The sequence below is a fragment of the Phocoena phocoena genome, chromosome 19 (genome assembly GCF_963924675.1).
Source record: "Phocoena phocoena chromosome 19, mPhoPho1.1, whole genome shotgun sequence".
Taxonomy (NCBI): Eukaryota; Metazoa; Chordata; class Mammalia; order Artiodactyla; family Phocoenidae; genus Phocoena; species Phocoena phocoena.
Genome location: NC_089237.1, coordinates 41,481,030 through 41,503,740, shown reverse-complemented (window position 1 = coordinate 41,503,740; position 22,711 = coordinate 41,481,030). Strand labels below are relative to the sequence as shown.

At 52.5% G+C, this 22,711-nt stretch overlaps 1 protein-coding gene across 2 annotated transcripts in view; it reads right to left on the bottom strand.

Moving 5' to 3' along the window:
- Nucleotides 1-6,102: 6,102 nt before the first annotated feature.
- Nucleotides 6,103-22,711, bottom strand: part of ASIC2 (acid sensing ion channel subunit 2) — a 1,003,709-nt gene continuing 987,100 nt past the window's right edge. Inside the window, exons 4-10 of one of the 2 annotated variants that reach the window (XM_065896497.1) lie at nucleotides 19,545-19,695; nucleotides 17,380-17,436; nucleotides 15,963-16,116; nucleotides 13,784-13,875; nucleotides 10,232-10,311; nucleotides 8,543-8,611; nucleotides 6,103-7,038 (exon numbers count right to left, since the gene is read on the bottom strand). In XM_065896497.1, the coding sequence (XP_065752569.1) occupies nucleotides 6,937-7,038; nucleotides 8,543-8,611; nucleotides 10,232-10,311; nucleotides 13,784-13,875; nucleotides 15,963-16,116; nucleotides 17,380-17,436; nucleotides 19,545-19,695 (705 nt within the window). In that variant the 3' untranslated portion in view covers nucleotides 6,103-6,936. The remainder of the gene's footprint in view (nucleotides 7,039-8,542; nucleotides 8,612-10,231; nucleotides 10,312-13,783; nucleotides 13,876-15,962; nucleotides 16,117-17,379; nucleotides 17,437-19,544; nucleotides 19,696-22,711) is intronic. The other variant, XM_065896495.1, reaches the window with a different exon arrangement.

Here is a 22,711-nt window from a genome sequence, read left to right as displayed (position 1 = left end):
ATGCTCATGGGGTGAGGAAGCCCGGATGGAGACCCCCAGCTGGTGCTGGGAAGTCTTCCAGCTGTTTCTTGTCCCTCCTCCCTGTAAGGCAGGTTGAACTGAGGATGCTTTGGTGCCCTCCAATCACTTTCTCTTGGACTTATTATAACTCAGATAGAACTCCTTTTGAAAAGAAGCCACAAAGTCTGAATTACACTAAAGACAAACAGCCCATGATGGTGCTAAGTTAGCCAAATGAGCCACTGCCTTCGGAAGCAGGTGGTGTGGAGAGTAGCTTTAAGGAGTCAAGGCATCCAAATTCCCCATGCCAAGGCATCACTAACGGCCATTATCACGGGGTGTTTGTTTTTTTGCGGTACGCGGGCCTCTCACTGTTGTGGCCTCTCCCGTTGCGGAGCACAGGCTCCGGACGCGCAGGGTCAGCGGCCATGGCTCACGGGCCCAGCCGCTCCGCGGCATGTGGGATCTTCCCGGACCGGGGCACGAACCCGTGTCCCCTGCATCGGCAGGCGGACTCTCGACCACTGCGCCACCAGGGAAGCCCCCTTTTTTTTTTTTTAAACAAAAAGCGCTATTACAGTCTTGCTCAAAAACAAATGAGACGTCGACAGGGGTGTGTGTCTAGGGGCTCAACGGCATACGGAGACCATGCGCGTGCGTTTCCTGCATACAGCGGACGCAGTGGTCACATTCCTGAAGAATCAGGCCACAGGGATGTTTGTAGAGCAATGCTACAGTTGCTTTCTATGTATGCAGGTCTCCTCGGCCCTCATAATCACCACGTGCATAAAGTAATCCCAGAGGTTCTCCGTTCATGCTGATTTTCTGCTCGTTCATACATTTTGCCCTCTGTGAGAACTTGCTAGCGCACAAGCTGTAGCAGGTGCCAAAGGTTTAAAAAATTATAGGAGAAAAACCTTGACATCGATCAAACCCAATCTATCCTTTTTCCTGCCTGTAAATTGAAAAATGACAGTCAGAATATCATTTAGGGGAAGAAATGTTGGTTGCTCTAGTGGTACTCTCCTCCTGCAGTTCTTCTGGGGGAATGTTTAGCACTTTCTAGACCAGGGGTGCATCCCTAGGGGATCACAGATGGGCTTCTGGGGTCCATAACCCTCCTAAAATTGTATGCAAAATTTTATGTACATCTATGGGGACACGTGCATTTTTTTTTTCTGGGGAGAGAGTTCATAGTTTTCACCTTATTTTTAATCCAAGCAAGATTTAGAATCAATGTTTTACAGGAAGAAAAAAGGAAAGAAGAAAAGATAGAAAGTACACACCTCGGCTCGTTTAATCCTCGTAATTACCCTAACACCTAGGTATCATTATCTCCGTTATACAGATGGGAAACAGAGGCTCCGAGCAGTAAACGGAATATTTGCTTCGATACCTGACACCCATTCTCAATCTAGACTCATAGACCATTAGAGTTGGGATGCACCAAAGGGATTATTTGTCCATTTCCCACCCCTCCCCTCTAATAGAGGGGGAAACTGAGGCCCAGAGAAGTGAAATACATTTTCCAAAGTTATATGGTTAGTTTACAGCAGAAACAGGTTAGAAATTCAATCTTTTGACTCTGTCCAAAGCTTTTGCCAACTATTGCTTTGTTCTTGCAAACCCGGTAAGCGTAGGTTTCATTGACTGTTAAATGGAATTAGTAAGACACCCTCCCCTTTCCACCCATCCTCAGGCTGGGCTCGTTCCCACTGACCTGTTTCATGGTCCCCAGGGACCTTGTGGCCCCAAACACACTCAGCCTATGAGCCTTAGGAAGACACAGATGCATGCACAAAATGATTCTACGTGCTAGGAATCCCAAAGAAATTAGGTAGATGCATCAACCCTTGGCTTGGGAAATACGGTCCTAGACCCTTGGAGAGCAGAGGAAGGAGCTGGAAGACTTCAGCCATGATACAGCCCTCAACCTGCTGCCCTGGCCCTTCATCCTTTGGCACCTGCCTGCCTCTCTGTGGTCACTGTGGACACTTTCCCCTTTCCTTTCTTTGCTTGGCTCCCCTGGACTTTCGTGCAGTCCCAGGACTGTGCCTCTCTTCCAGCACTCCCCTGTCCCACCCACCCCCCCCCCCCTTTGCATATGCTGCTCTATCGCTCTCCTTCCGCTGCAAAATTCAGATCCATCTCTCAGGGTCATCTGTTTACTTGTCAGTGTCCCCTGCTCAGATGATAAATTCCTTGAGGGCAAGTGCCCGGCGCACAATAGACCATCAATAAATGGAGAACCCGTGTTCTTCACGTGTTTCCCCTTCCCGCATTGCCCTGCTCCCCTCCCAGCTATGCCAAGAAGCTTGTTCTATGCAGCGCGGGGTCTGCCCTGGCTGTGAGTCGGCCAGGGCTGGCAGCCCACACCCCCAGAGAAGTAAATTCTTTGCTTCTCTGTAACGGGGGAGCTTTCTGTTTTTGTTGTTTTGCGGTACGCGGGCCTCTCACTGCTGCGGCCCCGCCCGTCGCGGAGCACAGGCTCCGGACGCGCAGGGTCAGCGGCCATGGCTCACGGGCCCAGCCGCTCCGCGGCACGTGGGATCTTCCCAGACCGGGGCACGAACCCGTGTCCCCTGTATCGGCAGGCGGACTCCCAACCACTGCGCCACCAGGGAAGCCCACGGGGGAGCTTTCTGGAGGCCTCTTGCCTCTGCTCCAAGTTTAGGTCTCAGAATTGAATTGAAATCTCTGAGCTTGTGGAGGAGGAGGTCCCAGGTTCTTCCTTGCGTCTCAGGCTCAGGCTGGCTGAGCTGAGCTTCACCTGAGGGAACCGTTACCACGAAGATCACACCTGTGGGCGGGGCCTGCCCTACCTTCCTCCCTCCCAGCTCACCACGAACCTAGCCAGAGACCCTCTGTGGACCCTTGGTCACTAGGTGTGCTCCTGGTTGAGACTGTTACGAAAGTAGCTCCCAGCTGGAGAGAGGAAGATAACCCTGACCTCTCTCCACCCAAAACAACAGGGAAAAACAGCATTTAAGCAGCAGCTGGCTCAGTCCCTGGCAAGGCTATTCACAGAAATGCTTAATCCTTTCGCCTAACTACAGCAGACTCCACCGATTCTGAGATCATGTGCCGTTATTTGGTTGATTGATCAATTGATGGGTTGACGTGACACTTTGAGGTCACTGATGATTCATGCTTCGCTGGGCTTGTGATCAGTCCACACTCGCGGCCATCACGTCATCATCTGGGTGACTCTTGAAGACGTGACAATTCCCAGGTCTCCTCTGTCTGCCAAACCTCTCCAGTAAAGAAATCATTTCTCCATTAAAGGAATGATTGCACAGAAGGCTACTTGTTTGAAATAATGATACTAAAAAATGCCACCACTCCCAAGAGCTTACGTTTACAACTATGTCTTTGCTCAATCAGTAGCTGTCTATTGATTTATTCTCTCGAATTTCCTGTCTTGTTTTCTTTAAACAGGTTCAGTTTGTAGACCTGCTCCCAGAGGAGCGAAGCCAGAATCCCCAAATCAGAAGGGGTACGTACAGAAGCCTGAAGCAACCCAAACCTGTTAGGACAGTCTTCACTCCACCCCAAATTGATCTGAAGTTCTTGTTTGTTTGTTTGTTTGTTTCAAAGGAAGCCAGGAATCTAATGAAGCAGTTCAAATAGCAGAAGCATCCAACAGACTCCCAACTCACTGAATAGACATTTAATTTGGACTCTATCCCTGATGGGAGCCGTCTGAAGACATTTTCTGTTCTTCTACATCCTATAGTCTAGGCACCAGAAGGCCACTTTCCAGCCTGACGTAATGAGGAGTGAACTCCTCTCAGGAGAAAGACTTCCATGCCCTGGCAAAGTTTGGAAAAATGATCACACTGAGTCCTTCTTGCCTGAAGTGGGCCTACAGATGGAATTGTGAGCCTGGGAGCTTGGAAGTGTAGTTTGGGCACCACTGCTAACTCACTGTGTGATGCTAGGCAAGTCTCTTCCCTCCCTGTTTGGGTCCGCTCATTTGGAAAATGAGGGTAAGTAGGTTATGTGGTCCAAAGGGCTCTTGGTAGGCAGAATAATGGCCCCCAGAGAGGTCCACGTCCCAAGGCCTGGAACCTGTGAATATGTTGCTTTACATGGCAAAAGAGACTTTGAAGATGTGATTAGTTGACAACCTTGAAATAGGAGGGTTATCCTGGATTATTGGCTGTGCCTAATCTAATCTAGCCTAATCTAATCTAATCTAATTGAGTCCTTTAAAAATGGAAGAGGCCAGCAGGAGACGATCTGAGTTAGAGGGAGGTGCGACTACAGGAGAAGGTCACTGTCTTTGTGAAGTAAGGACTCAACCCATCATTCCTGTCTTTGAAAGAGGAAGAGGCCACAAGCCAAGGAACGTGGGTAGCCTATAGAAGGTGGAAAAGGTGAGGAAATGGTTTCTCCTCTAGAGGCTCCAGAAAGGAAGGCAGCCCTGCTGACACCTAGATTTTAAACCAGTGAGACCCATGTCTGATTCTTGGCCTCCTGAACTGTAAGATAATACATCTGTGTTGTTATAAGCCACTAAGTTTGTCATTTTGTAGCGGCAGAGATAGAACACGTAAACAAGGACACTTCCAGAAGCTGTGCACCCTGTTTCTAAAAATTAAAACCCAGCTTTGCTAACAGCCCTGGGCAACCCTAGCTGAGAGGTTGCTTGGGAGGAGACATCAGAGGGATGCTCTGTCCCAGCTGCCTCTTGGAGCCTGGTGACTGCAAGCTCCCGGCCCCGGCTTGGTGTGTGTGGCTGGTGTGACTTGTCCCACTGGCAGGGGGAGTAGTACTGTCATAGCACCTCGAGTCTGAAGGGGCCTCTGGAGGTCATCTGTGAAGACACAGGTAAGGTATTATCTTCATACTCAGATGGAGGGAACTGAGCTCAGAGAGGCGCATGATCTCATCCATCAGTTCCTTGTGTTAGGGGAGAGAGAGAGAGAGAGAGAGAGAGAGAGAGACAGAGAGAGAGAGAGAGACAGAGAGAGAGACAGAGAGAGAGAGAGAGAGAGAGAGAGAGAGAGAGAGACAGAGAGAGACAGAGAGAGAGAGAGAGAGACAGAGAGAGAGAGAGAGAGACAGAGAGAGAGAGAGAGACAGAGAGAGACAGAGAGAGATTGGTTGTGCATGAGGAGGGAGGTACAAACCGTATTAGGTCTTTCTTCGTGGCTCTGGGGATGACTTTGAGTTGGGAGTGGTGGGGGGAAGTAAGGGGAATTAAAAGGTTAGACCACAGGAACTGGTCCTGCGGAATTAGGGGGGGCTTGAAAGGGCATGCCCCATCCCCAGCAGAGGGCACCTCCCCCCTCCTCTCCCACATGGACGTGCTCTCAGGAGTCGTGGGGAGCGAGGCAGAAGTAGGTCAGTCTGATGGGGGTGAGGAGGTGGGCTGCAGAGAGGGTTGGGAAAGGCAGGAGTGTGCGAGGGGGCCATGCTGGGACAGGTGTCCAGCCTGAATTCACTGGCCGGGTCAGGAGAAGCCAGGACAGAGGATGGAAGAGCAGAGGGATGTGAAGGCCTCCTCTAAGGTTTGCAGGTCTGTGCGGCGTGCTCTGCCTCCCTGTCTGCATGCCACGTGCCTGTGGTCCCGCGCAGTGTCGTTCAGACCTTGGGCTGTGACCCATTCGTGGGGTGGGGAAGCCATTTACAATGTTGTGATCAATAGTGTTTAAAGATGTGGGGGGCTTCCCTGGTGGCGCAGTGGTTGACAGTCCGCCTGCCGATGCAGGGGACACGGGTTCGTGCCTCGGTCTGGGAGGATCCCACAGGCCGTGGAGTGGCTGGGCCCGTAAGCCATGGCCACTGGGCCTAAGCGTCCGGAGCCTGTGCTCAGCAACGGGAGAGGCCACAACAGTGAGAGGCCCGCATACCACACACACACACACAAAAAGATGTGGGATAGAATAGAATAGAATACAGAGCGTACGTGTTTTGTAAAGGTAAGTAATGCATAAACTATGTCATCTAATTATCTATCTACCTATCTATCACCTATCTATCTATCTATCCATCTATCTACCTATTCGTCCTGTGGTTTTTGACCTGGCAGATCTGGCTCTTTCCTAAAGTCTTGGGGAGAAAGAGTGCGGGGGAAGGGCAGAGACGACTCAGCCATTTCCACAAGACCAGCTTTTAATATGACCGTGATTGGAAGCACAAATAAATAAATGCCAAGAGAAAATGGAAAAACCAAACCAAACCTCAGAACATCTAAACCCAAATTCAGAAAACGAAATGAAACAGATCTCCGACAGACAGACAAACAAAAAAAAAAGACCCCCAAAGAAACAGAATCAGACTGTACAAGCCGTGTCACAGGGAGAGTAGAATGACGTGGGCACTGCGGATGTGTCCCCGGGGCCGCTGTGGAGGGGAGGGGGTGGCCCTGATCACCCTGTGGGCCGGCTTGGGGCGGTGGGGGAGGGCTCTGTGGGCAGGTTAAGAACCTTCACAAACTACACAAGGACCGGACGTCGTCGAGTTCTGCGGCTTCCCTCCTGATCGTGCAGGTGTGATTCCAGCGTGGCCTCGTCGTGACTTCAGGGCTGGAACCTGGTCCCCCTGCACAGCTGCAGAGGGACTGCCGGAAACCGCACGGAGGAGGGTCAAGTACGGAGACAGACGCGGAGGCGGTGCCGTGAGGACTCAGGGCATGCAGTTGCTTTTTACATCTGGCAGTGAGATGTGATGGCAGGTCGGTTCTCGGACAGTTCCAGAGCGTGACTCACTTCTCCTAAGAGGGACGGATGCGCGGCAGCAGGGCCTGAGGACGCGTCGTGCCAGACGAGGCTGGAGCGAGGTTTTGACAGAGAGTTTGCTATGTGTGCACAGGGGGCTCTTGCGTCTTTCCGTCGGTCGGCAGGGGTCATTCCACCTGAGCCTGCCGTCCCCTGTTCTGGTCCTGGGCCTCCGGGTCTGTCTGGGGGGTGCCGGGCAGTCGGAGGGCTGTCAGCAAGCAATCTCCTCCAAGGTCCCCAGGGCTGTCTGCAGGGGCACGTTCACACTGTGGCTGATGTTTTCGGAGTGGTTTGGCATTGGGTCGCAAGTGCTCTGGTGGGAAGCGGAAAGTGGGCGTTGATGCTCGTTCGGCGAAAGTTCATCACGATGCCCCCGGGCAGCCCAGCCCAGGCCCCGGGAACCACGCTGCCCACTGTGGGCTCTCCCGGGGCACAGCTGCTCTGCCCCAGACATCTCACGCGCTGGCTTGCCATCTTGGAGCATGAGGCTGAAGGGGCCTCATTGCCTTTAGAATCCTCTCCATTCTCCACCTAGGCACACCCCCCCCCCACATCCCCGCACCCGCAGAGAGGGGATGGGGCTTAGTGACTGGTTTGACCTTCTCTCTAGCGGTCCCCTGATGTGTCACCTGAAGCTACATCTGAGTGGTGTGTAGCTTTGGAGCTTGGATAGCCCATCCTACCCTCGCCCTCGGGGTCTCTGTTGGGTCAGCCTGGGCTGGAGGAGGGGTGGTCTGTGGCCAAGCCTGGGGCAGGGGGTGCCAATCGCTGAGGCCAAGCAGTGGAGGCCCCCAGCCAGAACCCTGACCCCTGATCACAGCTGCCTGAAGGACCTTTATGTTAGGCTGGTCCCAGGGAAGAGTGGTCTTGGGTCCCTGAGCAGGGTGGGGCTGAGATAGCTTTGAGTTTTTCCAGGTGATTCCCAGGCTGCGGAGGGCTGGAGGCTGGGAGGGATGGGAGCAGAGTTCTGTGCCAGGAATGTGGCTCGGGGAGGGGGAGGGAGCCTCTCCTTGCTCGGCGCTCATTATAAACTAGGCAAAGCTCATGGCTTTACAGGCCTGGCCTCACTTAATCTGAATGGCACACCCTGAAGCCCCAGTGATTTAGCAGATGATCAGAAAGGGAAGTAACGAGCCCCAGGCACACACGGCTGGGAAGCGGGGACCTGGGATCCAGGCAGGTAGCTGAGTCCAGAGCCTGGCCTCCTTCCACACCGCTCTCTCCTCAACAGAAGCTGTCTTCTGTTCAAACCCGAGAGAATCAAAGTGAGATTTTTAGCCTGGGAGATGGGTAGGGAAATAGTGTCTGGAACAGAAGTGGGAGCCCAAACAGGAGGAGGCATGTACAATGGTTAGCAGTTCTAATGGGTATCATTGCCACTACCAAATTCACAGGGCCGCACACCCTACGTCTCCTTCAAAATGGGGCAGAAGGCCAGGGACATCCCTGCTTGTATTCTGCCACCCCGCAGAATAAGCGAGTGGACCTACGCAGAGCCTCTCCGGTTCTCCCAAGGCATGAGAAGAGGGGCGTGGCCTCTGGCCTGGGAGAAGCTGGATTGGTCCAGGCAGAAGCATCTCCTGGTCTCTGCTGCATCCGTGGCTTACTACTGGGCTCTGGGGTGAGTCTCAGAGAGAGGCTCAAGGCTCAGTTGGAGTGTCCTTGGATTGGGGAGCTGCAGAGCGTCACAAGCCGTGGAAAGGTGTGCAACGAAGCACGGCCCGCCCTCCGGCCCCACCCGGCCCCCGCATCTGGGTTAACATGGCCTGTATGTGCCAGAGGAACTAAGCAACCTGCAAACCCCGGGCTGCCCTCACCACATTGTCATCGTGGCTCCTTTCCTCCTCTTCTTTGCCAAGCAGGTCTAATAGCTTGTCTTTGATCAGCTGCAAGAAAGGCAGGAAGGGGATGGTCAGGCCAGAAGAATGGCGCCAAGGTAGAGAAAGAGAGAGAGACCTCCCTCCACGTGGCTGGGCTGGGGCCCCTCCCCAATCTCTGGGCTGAGATGGGATTTTGGAGCAGGTGCTAGAGCTTGGAGGGGGTCACGGGAGGGCCTGGTCTCCCAGTATGGCTGGTTCCTTGTCTGTCCTGGGCGGACAGAATTACTCATCACTTCCAAGGCCTGACAACTCCACAGTTCGCGAGATCCGGATACACCTGAGTTCTTAACATTTGATTCCTAGCAAGAAAGGGTAATTACTAAATATGTTCCCTGGTGCGATTCAATTTCTGTGATTTTGTGTATCTTTTTACGAAAATGAGTAAACAAGGCAGAATGAAATCTGGCCATGGGACCCGGTTTGGGAACAAGGTCACCACGCTGAGAGGCAGGATGGGGCACTCTAGAGGCCCCTGGTCACCGCTGCCCGCCGGCTCCCCGCAGTGACTCCCAGTGGCCTTTGGCCGTCGCCAGTCCCCTCTGGGATGCAGGCCACTGCTCTGCAGGCCCCGTTTGCTAGGCTGAGACTCAGGCGGTCCTGGGGACGGTGTTGGGTCTGGACTTCCCTGAGGGATTCTGGAGTCCCTGGAGCCATCCCGGGGCTGGGGGGAGGGAGGCAGCAGGAAGGCTGACATGCACCCGGAGCGCTCAGTGACTGAAGCCACTGTTTGTCGCGTGAGAAGCTTTCAGAGGCTTTGTCCAGCTGCCTCCTGAGGGTGCCAGCTCCTGGACTGTTGGTGGCCAGGAGCGCAGGGGTGCCCTTTCTCTCCCTGCTCAGGACTGATGAGCACTGCAGGAGTGATCCTTCCTGAAGCCTGCCTGGCCCACGGCAGGCGCTGCTCGGGTGATGGGCCACCAGGAGGGCAGGGGTGTGTGTGTGTGCATGAGGTGTGCGTGTGGCGTATGTGTGTATTTGTGAGCAGTGTGTGTGAGCACGGTATAACTGTGTGTGATATATGTGTGGAGTGTGTGCATGTTACGTGAGTGTGGTATAAGTGTGTGTGATGCGTGAGTGGTGTGTGTGTGTGCGTGTGGTGTGCGTGTGGTGCACATGTGTATTTGTGAGTAGTGCGTGAGTGTGGTATAAGTGTGTGTGATAGACGTGTGTGCATGTCGTATGTGAGTGTGGTGTGACTGTGCGGGATGTGTGTGTGGCACGTGTGTGAGTGGCGTACGTGGAGTGTGTGTGGTGTGTGTGTGTGCATATGTGGTGTGTGAGTGTGGTATGCGGTGAGTGTGAGGGTGCAGACACCCATGTCTGAAGCCCCCTAGCAGCGGGAGGGGCTCAGGCTGGCCTCAGCACAGTTTCATCCTCTTCTCATCCCTTCTGCTCCCTCCCTGTGAGTGTAGACTGCCCTGAGGAGAGGCCTGTGGCCTCTGTCTCTCTTACATCCATCCCTCCCCCAGTGCCTAGGAGGTGGTGATAGACAATATCCATGGACAGGGAGGGGGAGGCGGCCCTGGGGGAAGAGAGGCCGTGCTCTCCCCCCATCCACGATTTGGTTCTGGACGTCAGGGCAGGATGAGGGCGCCAGGTCATCCCCCCACGAGTGATCCCAAATCTTACCTCATAAATATAATCAAAGAGCTCTAGTATTGTAAGGATACTAGCACCAATAAACAATCCCATCTGACCACCAATATCACCTGGAGAGAGAGAGAGAAGACAAAGACTTGGCTTTCCTGACAGCACTTCCGGAAGGGCTGGACAGACTGAGAACTCGGAAACCAGGCCTTCTGAACGGGTTCCCCTTCCCAGGGGACCGGGGCCTGGTAGCTGGGAGGCCAGGCCCTTGACGCGTCCCTCCCTCACTGCACAGCTCTGAGAGCTGGTGGGTTTGGTTTTCAGCACCCATGGGGACGGGAACTAACCTGGATGCTTTCGGGGGGGCCTGGAATAGACCTCGTGGGCTGATAGGCTTGTTCATTTCCGTTCAGAACCACACGGGTGGGGCTCAGGTTTGGCTCTGGGCTGGGAACAGACGAGGTGTGTGTGGTCCCTGGCCTGGGCGAGGACACAGTCTAGCTTGAGACGTGTGTTAGGTGCCCTGAGCGGGGGTCTCGGGAGCAGTAACACAAGAGACACCCCCCAGTCATGACATGGGCTTTGGGGCCGCCTTGGGGCCCCTCTCACCCTTGGGATAAGGCCGTAGGAAGCATCTCCCTGTCTCCCAACCTAAAGGTACATGTTCAGTTTGGTCTCTTTCTAGAGTAGAGGTCCTTGCCCTGGATGTTGGGCCCCACCAACCAACGTCTTTTTAGACTGGTCTTCGGATACCCCTGCATCAGACTCTTGGGATACTTGTAATCAGTGTAGATGCCTGCACCTACCTGAGGCCTACACAATCAGAATCTCTGGGCTTGGGGTCTGGAGGTCAGGATTTTAAGTGCCCGGGTGGTTCTCTGGCCCACCAAAGTTTGAGAACAGCTCTCCTGTGGGAGCTTCCAGTGGTTGGAGACCCCCTGAATTGAATGCGATCCATTGTGCACCTGGGCATTTGCAGAGGGAGAGTCCGTATTTCAGAAGTTATTATCAGATTCTCAAGGGGGTTCTGATCCCCCCCAGAGCCCCAAGCGCTTCGTTCTGGAGGCAGTGTGGTAGAGCAGGGGGCTCTGAGGTTGTGAGTTTGGAGGGGGGCCACCAGCTCACTGTGTGGCTTTGATAAGCCCTGACCTTCTCAGGAGCTTTGCCTTCTGGGCACATTTGGTGGTGGAGGTGGTCGGGGTGGGGGTGGTGGTCGGAGGAGATGAACTGTGAAGTCCTTTCCAGCTGTGACCTCTAAGACTGGCAGCTGCTGGGCTGGGCTGGGGAGAGCGGGTGTTGCTGGGGGTGAAGGTACCGTCCTCCTGGAGGGTCCAGGCTGACCTCTTGGTCTGAGAACTTTTGGATGAGTACCTCTGCCCACTCCTCCCCTGATTATGGCTGGAGAAGCCCAACCAACACATCCCCAGGCGAGCAAGCCGCGACGACGGGAAGGCGGCCCTTCCTGGGGGCACCCGGTTTGGGGCTCAGCGTGGCTCCCCTTCACTCCTCTCCTGCCCCTCCGCCCCCTCTAATATCCTCAGTAGAGGCTTATCGGGGAGTGTGCACGATGCACGTGCACGCCAGGGGTGGGGTGTGTCTGTGCGTGTGTGAGCGGTGTGGTGGAGCGTGGGGTACGGGCCTGGGTGCGCCGTGCGCGAATGTGTGTGGGATAGACGCAGGCGATACGTCTGACCACCGACAGCTTTACATAGGCGGCAAGCCACGTCTAGGGTAGCTACACGAGTGCGTCCAAATGTGGCTTTGTGGGAGTGGGAACGGTGTGTCTGAGTGAGCACGTGCGTGTGTAAGCACGCAACTTGTGTGCACGTACGTGTCTCTGCAGCCGCGTGGCTTGCATGTGGGTCTGTGAGGGTGTGTTCACCGCGGGAGGGGTGCGCTGTGCGCGGCGGGGGGAGGGGAGGGACGGGCCCGATTGGGTGCCGTGGCTCATGGTTTGCAAGTAGCACTTGCTGTCCTCACGGGAGGTACAGTTGGCAGCAGGACTTTCACGGCGGGCTATTCTGGGTGGGAACAAGATGCTGGGAAAATGCTCTCTCATGTCTGCTGCAGGGACCAGCTACCTTTCCTGACAGATTCGGGGCTCAGGCCCTCATCACTGTGTGTGTGTGTGTGTGTATGTGTGTGTCTGAGTGTGACTGTGAGCCTATGTAGGGGAGGGGACGGAAGTGGAGGAGGCATGTCCTTGGTCTTCTTTAGGAAATAAAGGTGGCAGGAGCAGGGCTCTACCACCAGCTCAGGGCATGAGGCCCTTTGGCCACAACAATCTCCAAGGCCCAGGTGATGACCACCTTAGCCCAGCAGGCACCCCACTGTGGCCCAGTTCCCCAGCCTCCTGGGAGAGGAACAGACACGCTCAGACAGTGCCGCAGGGTAGGCCCTGGGTCCCTGGCATGGTGTCTGTCCACGTGCCAGAAATCTCTATTTATGGACCTCCTGCGGGCTGGGGCTTTTCCACATTTAACCATCACGGCAAACTCACAAAATGAGTTTTATTAGACCCATTTTACAGATGAGAAACCTGAGGTCCAGTGAAGCCACCTGCCCACTTTCTCCCAGTTGGTGTGCAGCGGCCCGTGGCTTGCTCTCCCTTGTACTTCCAGGTAGAAGGTGTATGCCTCCCCGCCCTCACCCAGGATGCTATTCTCACCTGATTCAGTTCACAGAGACAAGAGCTATTTTTCCTCAAAGCCCAGACACCAGATCCTTTCTTGAGAGTGAGTGGGAGTTGGGGGACGAGTCCAGAGCAGGTCTTTTTTTTTTTTTGCGGTACACGGGCCTCTCACTGTCGTGGCCTCTCCCGTTGCAGAGCACAGGCTCCGGACACGCAGGCTCAGCGGCCATGGCTCACGGGCCCAGCCTCTCCGCGGCATGTGGGATCTTCTCGGACCGGGGTACGAACCCGTGTCCCCTGCATCAGCAGGCGGACTCTCAACCACTGCGCCACTAGGGAAGCCCCAGAGCAGGTCTTTTTAACTGTGCACCCGCAGGGGTCTTGTGAGTTTTACGCTGGGCTGGGACTGTGTTGAAATTAATTTCCTGCATCCGTCATGTGCTCTTGGGGCCAGGGGAGCTGGCCCCAGGGTGGGGTGGCAGTCAGGTTTGTAGATTTCTGGGGAAGCATGGCCCTTCTGTTGTGTTTGACAAAGGGCTCTCAGTCCAGGGGGCAGCGGGCCTTCTCAATGCAGCAAAATTGCTTTCCAATGGGGGCTCCATGGGGCACCCTCCCCGGGCCCACTGCCTGGGACCACCCACAGCTCAGCCCTCCCCCCACTTGACAGCTCTTTCTTCCTGCCATGGCCCCAGGGCTAAGACTCCAACCTGGGGGCAGAAGACCATAGAATCCCAAGAGGATGGCGCTGGAAAGGCCCCGAAAGAGCGTCTAGCTCACCTACTTCATTGTGTTGATGGGGGAACTGAGGCCTAGACTGGGACATGAACTGGGCCTAACACCTCCAGCACGTGGAGTTCTTCCCATTCCGGAGCAGGAACAGTGCAAAGGGAAGAGGGAGTAACCCGCCCACCGGCCCATCCCCATGAGACGTGGACATTTGTGCAACAGACACTCTGACTTACCAAGTAAGGCAGCAACTTCGTACGCCTTCTTCTGTTCAATGGTCTCATAATTGAGAGCCTCAAAAAATATATCCAGAACGAGGATGTTCTCTCTGCAGAGGAAATGTCCAGTGTCATACGTGGTGAGAACCCTCAGGATCCACGGGGATCCTCTAATACAATTTTCCCACAGACAGATGGGGAAACTGAGGCCCAGGCAAGTGAAACAACTGGCCCAAAGTTAAAGCTGGTTAGTGGCACAGCTGGGGCTTGAACCTGACATCCTGACTCCTGGCTCAGTGCCCTTCACGGCCCTGGAGGCGTATATCAGCTGTCCCCTTGGCCTCTCATTGCTAACGCCCCTGTCTCTCTGCACCCTTTCCAGGAATCCTGCCTGGCCTCCAGGTCTCCGTGCTCCCAGAGGGTCTGCCTGGGCCCTTACATGCAGGTGAGCTCGGCACTCTCTTGACAAGGCTTGCTCGCCTGCCCCCCGCTGACCTCCCCTGCCCACTCTGGAGAGGCCCCCAGTTCTTACTGGAATTGACAGCAAGCTTCTCCTAGTGGGGACCCTACCCCAGATGGCCAAGTCAGCTGCAGGGACCAGGGAGGGTTTTTAGGGAGAAAACCCACACCTGGTTGCAGGGTTTCTGATGGAAGCACCCCGGTTCCCTTTTGCTCTTTTGGGCAGATGTGTGCATGACACACATCTAGGCAGGAGAAGTCATTACGGCTGGCACGATGTCTGCGACAGCGGTGCCTGGTACCTCCTACAAAATTCCCTGCCTCCTTCCACGACGTGGTTCACAATGCCCTCAGCGTCCCTTGTCCTCAACCCTGGGACGGAGCAAAAGCCGTCCCAGGATGAGGTCTGGTGACGGTGTGGGCAGGAGGGAGAGGCTGGGGGAGAGGAGTCCTCTCCACGCGGGGCTCGCTCAGGTGCCATTCACAGGGTCACCCTCTCTTGCCTGGTTTATGGCAAATGCTTCCCACCTGGCTCCCTTCCGCCCACCTGGCTTCCGGTCCGACCTCTATCTGCCGCCTGAAGGGTCTTCCTAAAACCGCTAAACTAATCCATGTGACATAAAATTAGCATCCAGTTCCTCCATCACTCAGGCTACATTTAAAATGCTCAGTAGCCACATGTGGCCAGTGGCCATCATGTAGGACATCACCGATAAAGAACATTTCCAGAAGTTTCTACGTAAATGGCAAATGTGAGCCTGTCACTCGTCTGGTGGAAGTTCTTCTGTGGCTGCCTGTCCTCTTAGAATAAGTCCACTCTCTGCGGACCACCCCCGCCCAGCTCAGCCTGCAGGATCTTCTACCTTGGACACAGTCACCTCCCCCAGCCTCCCCTTCCCCTAATCTTGTCTGCCCTTCACCGATTTTCCCTGCTGAGCCTCTGCCTGGGACACCATCTGCTCCTGTGTCTTTCTTTCACTTATTCTGTTAAAAGATATATATGTTTTTTTGAGCATCAACTCTGTGTCAGACACTCCATAGCAGAGAACAAAACAAGAAAGCTTCCTGCCCTCAAGGAGCTTCACTTTCCTGAAGTGGACAAGTTAATTTCAGGAAACACACACGTGAATATAGAATTACACACGGTGGTGTGTGTTATAAAGGAAAACACCAGAGTGCTTCCAGAGAAAAATGACAGGAGGGGACTAATTTAGTCATCCAAAGAGATGACGTTTAAATGGAGACCTGCACAATGAGGAACCAGCTAGGTGAAGAGTGAGAGGAAAAGCATTCCAGGCAGAGGGAACAGAATGTGCAAACCTGCCTGGAAAACTCCTCTACATCCTGTAAAAACATCTCTGCATTGACATATATACACTAATATGTATAAAATGGATAACTAACAAAAAAATGCAAAAAGAAAAACATCTCTGAAGCTTTCCTTGACAGTGTCCCTACGCAAGGTGTGGCCAGCCACTTCTCTTATTACCTGCATCAGCCTATAGCTTTCAGCTTTGTACTTGTCTCTCCACCAGACTCTAAGCTCCTTAAAGGCTGGGCCTGCATCTTAATCCGCTTTGTCTTCATATTCTGAGTCTGAGCACAGAACGTGGCAAACAGCAGGTGCTCAATTAATGTCTGCCAAATAGAATTAATTGCCTACCTTGCCCTCGACTGCCCCCCATTTTTTCCTAGTCCATTCTCCCCCACCTCCATCCACCATGTGCACTTAACGTACGAGATATATTTTTCTGATTTGTTAAATTTCTTCTCGAGGTACTTGGCTGACGTCTTGCTGGGGATCTTCACCATGGAGAGCTCTTTGTTGTAGCGGGTCAGGTTGCAGGGTGTCCTGCAGAGACAGTAATTACTGTCCTTTTCCGCCAGCAGACCTGGAGGGGAGAGGGAGGCAGGGCTTAATCAGGTGGACCTCCTGGCCCAGAGTAGCCAGGTTCCCGCAGCAGAGAAGTGAGCTGGGAGGAGGTGCCATCCGGGTAAATGAGGGGTGGGGGGCTGTGGAGAGAAGGAGGGCCGGGCTTTTGCTACCGGTTGATGAGGGTGTGAGCTCTCATAGAATGTGCCCACTCTTTCTCTGTTACTCTTGGTCCTGTTTTTCTTCTGCTTCCTTCACTGTTATGTCACCCTTCGTAAATCTTTGAAAAGGCACCACTTTTGGAGAATGGGCTCCAAGGGAGTCCCGGACCCCTCACCTCCCCAGGGCCTTCTTCTCTGCTCCTAGCCTCAGTTCTCATCTACAAAGGGGGCTGTTCTCCAGAGGCGAGTGTGGGAAACCATTTTATCTGAAACTCTGGGCTCCGCGGTGCTCCCTCTGGGGCTCCCTCATAGCCAACGCCCACCCGTTCTGCTCGCTGGTTTAGGACGCAGAACTGAGTCTTTGCATCCATTGGAAGTCATTCCTTCTCCTTCCCGCCAGCCCTCCTGGAGGCGTCTGGACGTGTGAGCCCAGAGCTGCTGCACTTAGATCCAGCAAGTGCAGCTGCTGAACGAACTTGAGTCCGGATGATTTAAATACTCTCTGCTTGTCTTGGTTATAGATCATTTCCCGGGTCCGGAAGAGGTGGGCACGTGGAGTGGGTCTAGCTTGGGGGTTGCAGCTTGTTTGTGTGATCTCCCTCACTGGAAGTTTTCCAGGGTCGGGGGCGTGTGGACCAGCAAACACCCAGCAGAAGGCAGAGGAGTAGGGGGAACGCGCCTGGCTCAACGGAGCATGCAGACGGGACAGCTTTGGAATAACCGCGAGAGCGTGTGCGGGGAGATACGGCTGATCTCCTTTGGGGCCCACCCGGATGCTCACTGTCGATCCTCTCTTCGTCTCTGCCTGCTCCCCTGCATTCCACAGTGCTCTCTGCTCCCCCCAAACCCACTCCTTCCCTACCCCCACCTCTCTATCTCCTTTCTTTCCCTAGTCTGGTTTCCAGCCCTCATCCACTTGCATCAATTCCCTCCCCCACCCCTCTCTCCTTCCTCCTCTCCATCTCCCTCTCCAGTCCCTGCAGGGACGCCACCCTTTCCAGCCTCTTTCCCCTCACCCTTCCCCACTCCCCTTCCCCCCATCTCTCTTCTGCACCCGGAAGTTCTGCAAGGTCTTGATCGCAGCCCCTCCCCCATCATTCCACCTGGCCCCTGGTACTGACCTAGGGCAGGCTCGGCACACTCCTTGTGTTGCTCAGGGGTACAGAAAGGGGCATCCCCTGCAAAGAAGAAAGACAGGGAGAGGTACTCAGGCAGCAACCCCTCCCCTCCTTGGGCTGGAAGAAGGGATTGCATCCAGCTACCTTGGTACCTAGGAGGGGCAGCAGTTCACCAGTGGATGGTCAGAAGCCCTGGGGGTAGTGGGGGAGCAGAAGACTGGGTTCTGATCTCTGTGATAACAAGACCGGTCTAGCTAACTTCTCCCAGGTTGCACAATCTGGCTTACATATGTGATAGGAAAGCGTTGACAGTTAAAGTGGGGAAGCAGTGGTAAGCAGCTACTAAGTCCTGGGCATGCATTGTCCCCTTTAACCCACACGGGTACCTTCGGAAATAGGAAATACTGTATCTGTTTCACCCATGAGAGAACTGAGGCTTAAGAATCCTGTTTTCTCAGGACATCAGAGCTAGCGGTGATGGAGGTGGGCTTTGAACGCAGGTCTGTCTGATCCCGAGGCTAGGGCTCTTTCCAGCACACCACACTGCTGTAAGGGAGTGAGGGCTGCTTTGTTAGTCTCCTCTTTGCTGTGCCCTTAATTCCACATTATAATTGAGATACCAGTAACAGTGTCATGGGTGGGGGGCGGAAATGATTAAAATCTCTCCTGCTTGCTTTGGGCTCAGGTTCCATGGGGAAACCTCACTGGCTGGTGATCCAGTCTGAGCATCAGGCAGGTAGCATTTACCAGTGCTCAGTTCTCTCTGGTCTCTGTAGAAATCCAGAAGCTTTTTTTTTTTTTTTTTCTTTTACCAAGTGCTAAAGTTAAAGCCCACCACGATATCTTTTCCTTATCTTCTCCCTAAACACCAATTCTTTTCAAGAGCTGAAGAACTGATATGCTTCCTCCTTTCTAATAATAAAAATTTAACTGATATGTTTCCCTTTTTGCTCTGTCTTCTAGGAAGCTCAGAGGCAATTTTAAAGGTCGATAATTCTAAATTTAGATTGCTAGAGCAATTACTGATCATAATGCACTAATTTAGAATTTAGCTCTAAGGATGTTCATTTCAGCATTGGTTATAACAGAAAACAATTGGTAATGAATGAAATGTCTGACATCAGGATTTAGCTAAATAAACAAAGTATGATATAACCATGAAATTGTAGCCATGAAATATAACAGCAAAGTTCCCAGCACATAGTAGGTCTTCAGCCAACAGTACTCTCGATTCCCTCTCCCCATGTGTTAACACAATCACCACTGACGTTTGCAATTGACAAAGCTTTCTTTTTGGCCGCACTGCAGAGCTTGCGGGATCTTAGTTCCCTGACTAGGGATCGAACCTGAACCCCCTGCAGTGGAAGCACGGAGCTCTAACCACTGGACCACCAGGGAATTCCCAAGAAAGCATTTTTATATCTTAGCCTAATTTTATCTTCCTATCTACAAATGATTTTGTTTTAAAGATAATGGAGGTAAGAATAGAGAGGCTTAGTAACTTGTACCAGGTCACACAGTAGTAAGGTGGAGGAACCTGAGTTAGAAGCCAAGGCCACTGACTCCAGCCTCAGTCATCCTTCCTTCCATGCTGCAGTACCAAACTCTTCCTGCTCCAATCAGCCCCCCTCCCCCCACTCCACTTCTACTGACAAGCCAACTGCCTCTAATGATGGCTATGTGCATTGTTAGTCTGAGAATAGAAATGTCAGTACACATGAATTCATTTGCTGGCTGATGGACTCTTGCCTAGCTTGAAAGAGAGCTAGACATTTGGATGCAAGAAGGGAAACATCTGGAGGAAAGCAATAACCATCTGGACGTTTGAACGTGTACCACACCAGGATGTAAGAATTGTAAGCATCCAGATATCTGGACACTGAACTCTAGGAGGGAAGACCAGCAAACAATTAGCAAACATATTGAACGTTGGGAGGAACGTCCTCCAAACACCTGACCGCTTCTGGACACCAGGATGCTGCCTTGGTTGCCAGACTGGAGGTTTCCATCCGCCCTCTAAGAGTTTGGGCATCAAATAACAGTCTTCCCAGAACAGCATCCCTTTGCATCCTCGTGGAGTGCGTGAAGAGTTTCCCATCAGGGTGAGAAATGCAAAGAAGGTCGCAGGTAGTCCTGGGCCCCCGCGGCTGTCCTTGCCTGGCACTGACCTGGCATGTGGACCATGCGACAGTTGCAGTTCTCCACGATGTAGCGGGTCTCACAGTCAATCCGACAGGCAGTGATGCTGTAAACAGGAAAGAAGTCGAGTCCCATCTCCGAGGACCGGCACTCGCCCCACGGCGGGGGCAGGTATGTGAGCTGCAAGACAGGAAGGAGGGGGCAGCAGTCAGCCCCAGAGCTTCAGCCTTGACAGGCCCGGTGGCTCATTCATTCACTTATGCAGTTAACAGACCACTATTGAGCATCTACTACATGACAACGTCAATTCCATTGACCTCCCAAGCCTTCTACTTTTGGCTCCAATACCAGTTTTCCTATCTTATTTTTTTTTATAACCTTCTTATAAATGCGGATCTTCTCAAAGTCTCTTACACGGGTCACATCTTCCCACTTCCACAATTTGTCATCTCCCATCTCTCAGCAGCAGAGAAGTGAGATAAAAATTTGGGGGCTCTGCCTCTGGGGGCCCCTCCTTTCTAGGATTTTTCTTCCCATTTTTTCTAGCTTTTCTGGCAACCCTGAACTCTAGCTTGAGACTTTTTAACGCAACGACTGCTGCTTTCTTCTTGAGCTCTATCTACAATATTCCCTTAGAACTTGACGTGCCCTCAAAGGAGAGATCAGGTAAATAAATGTGTATTTCATCCAGTGTGACTCCCTTCCTTCAAGGGCTGTATACCCTCCAAGTTCTGCCTGTGTTTAGTCTCTCTCCAATGCCATCAAATAGTACTTTTGAAATATTTTGTCCAGAGTTTATAATTGTTATTTCCAGAAGGGTTAGTCTGACATAAGCTGCTCCACCATTACTGAGAACCAAAAGTCTCTCTCTCTATTTTATTTAAGACTCATTCCTTTGAGGGAGCTGTTCCTATTCTCATTTTATTCATGACGAAACGGAGTACCTGAAAGGTTAGTAGTCTGTTCAAGACCACACACAGAGCCAGTGGCAGAGTCAGCATATGGACCTAGGAATTTCTGACTCCAATCTTGCCCTTGTATACTACATTGTCTCTATAGGAAATGGATGAAAGGAGGGAGAAACACTCCAGAGAGGACCTTTCAGAGCTTTTCTCTTTTGTGTTTTTTTCTAACAGCTCCTTTCTTCTTCCTTTCCCATGAAGGCTTGCATTACTCTCTCGTCTTTCTTTGGAGTTCATGAGCTGACCAGGCTTTTGCACAGATTTCCTCTATGACTTTGGATAAAGTCGCCACTCTCCTCTGGACCTTAGTTTCCCCATCCGTAAAGAGGGAGTATCTGGGGGTAGGTTTGATAGTGTATGATTAGAATGGATTCAGTTCCCTACATTGCTCAGTATTGGATCGATAAGCACACAAACTGGATTTGGGAAGAATTCATAGCGACTTTTGGCAAGACAGGGGGTCTAAAATGATGTAAAATCATCTTGGGAGACTCTCGTTTCTTTTTCTTCTTCTAAAACAATTTCCCACAGTGGGTGGACCAAGAATGCAGCTGGTGAAACTCTGGGGATGTGCTACTGTTTGTTCAGGGTCAATCACTTCCCTTTTCTTATACAGAGGTCACGATCCAGAATACCATGGCTACCCTGCTGTGGCTGGTTTATCATTCGTTCCGTCAGATTTTCTGAAGCCTCACACACCACAGCAGCTGGAAAATCGCAGTGTGTACAGCATCCACTCTTGCTTACCAACGAGTGTCTGAAAGCGTGTTGGAGTATTTGTTTATCCTGGGTAAGCGAAGCTTCAGGGGGACCCTGGAGCCCTGTCTTCAAATATCTGAAGGGCTGTCTCAGGGAAGAAGAATTAGATTTGTTTCCTGGCATCCCAAGGGAAAGATAGACTCAAGAACAGTTGTCCTAAGGGAAGTGGGGTCCACGATCACATTTATTGATGTGCAGGCACTGTGGTGGGCAGGCACAGCACACGCATTCTCTTATTTAATCCTAAAGAAGGATAAATTCTGTCTCAACTTTCTAACCTGCTACTATGATTCAATGACAAAGTCCCTATCTTGAGGGTGAGGTCCCCATCATGAGGGGTGTTCAAGCAGAGACCATACAACTACCTGGCTGGGATGGGAAGAGAGAGATTCGAGTACTGCATGTGTAGTTGGAGATTCTAAAACCTCTTAAGCCCTTATATCCGATCCTAGACCCTACATCTGTAATTTTAATTTGAGAACTCGAGACAGTGGTACAAGTCCGACAGAACCTCGAACCTCACTCTTTCATGGGCTAGTTGTGTGACTTAGTAAGTGACAAAGCCCCCATTCCCCAGCCCCCGCTTTTAGCCTCCTCATTGGATTAAATAAGTGCCCAGCAGCTAGTAGGTACCCACCAAGACTTAGTTCCTATCTCTTTCCCCTAACAAATGTCTTCATGTTTTTCTACCCTTTCATTCTTTCAACAAATAGTCCAGCTCCACCTCTGCTCTCCTTACAATCTGGTTTTACAGACTAGCGAAGCTCCATCCTTTTTGGCTCAAGTTATTTTGCACTGGGTTTACTATAAGAACTCCTGCCAATGCAGATGTCCAAGTCAAGAGGACACCAGGCCGCTGATCTAGGGCTCTGGAGCTGGGAGAGAGATCTGGGCTGGAGATGTAAATGTGCGCGTTTGTGTGTGTGTGGCTTTAGTGGATCTTGAAGCTGTGGGGTGGATGAGCCAGCCCAGGGAGAGAGGAGAGACACCAGGATTGAGCCTTAAAGTGTTCCTGCATTTACTTAACAACTCATCCGTCCTTAGCCTTTTTTTTTTCTCACTGTGCCATGGAACTGGTGGCCTTGCACAATTACTCACATTTATGAGCTGAGCAAAGAACTCAGAACTTTTGTGATGGCATACCCTGGTGCTTGCCTGTCATCGCTCCACTGTCTCGAGGCTTCTCTCCACAGTACTTTTCGTTTTCTAGAGAGAAGTTTGTGTTTGCACCCTCCCTGCCTCGGGACTTCCTATGCTGTTCCTCAGCCACTGGCTTTCCCAGCCTCTCCCAGCCCATAGATCCCGAGGTGTGCCAGCAGGTGGCGCTGCAGTTAGCCTAGCTGCTCAAGGAGGGTCTCTGGAGTCAGAGATGCTGGGAGGGAGACTGTCTCATAGGACCTTGCCAAGCTCCCTTGGCCTTTTCCTTGTGTCTGCAGCCCACAGAAGCCTTGGCTGGGATGCTCCTAAGGGAGAGA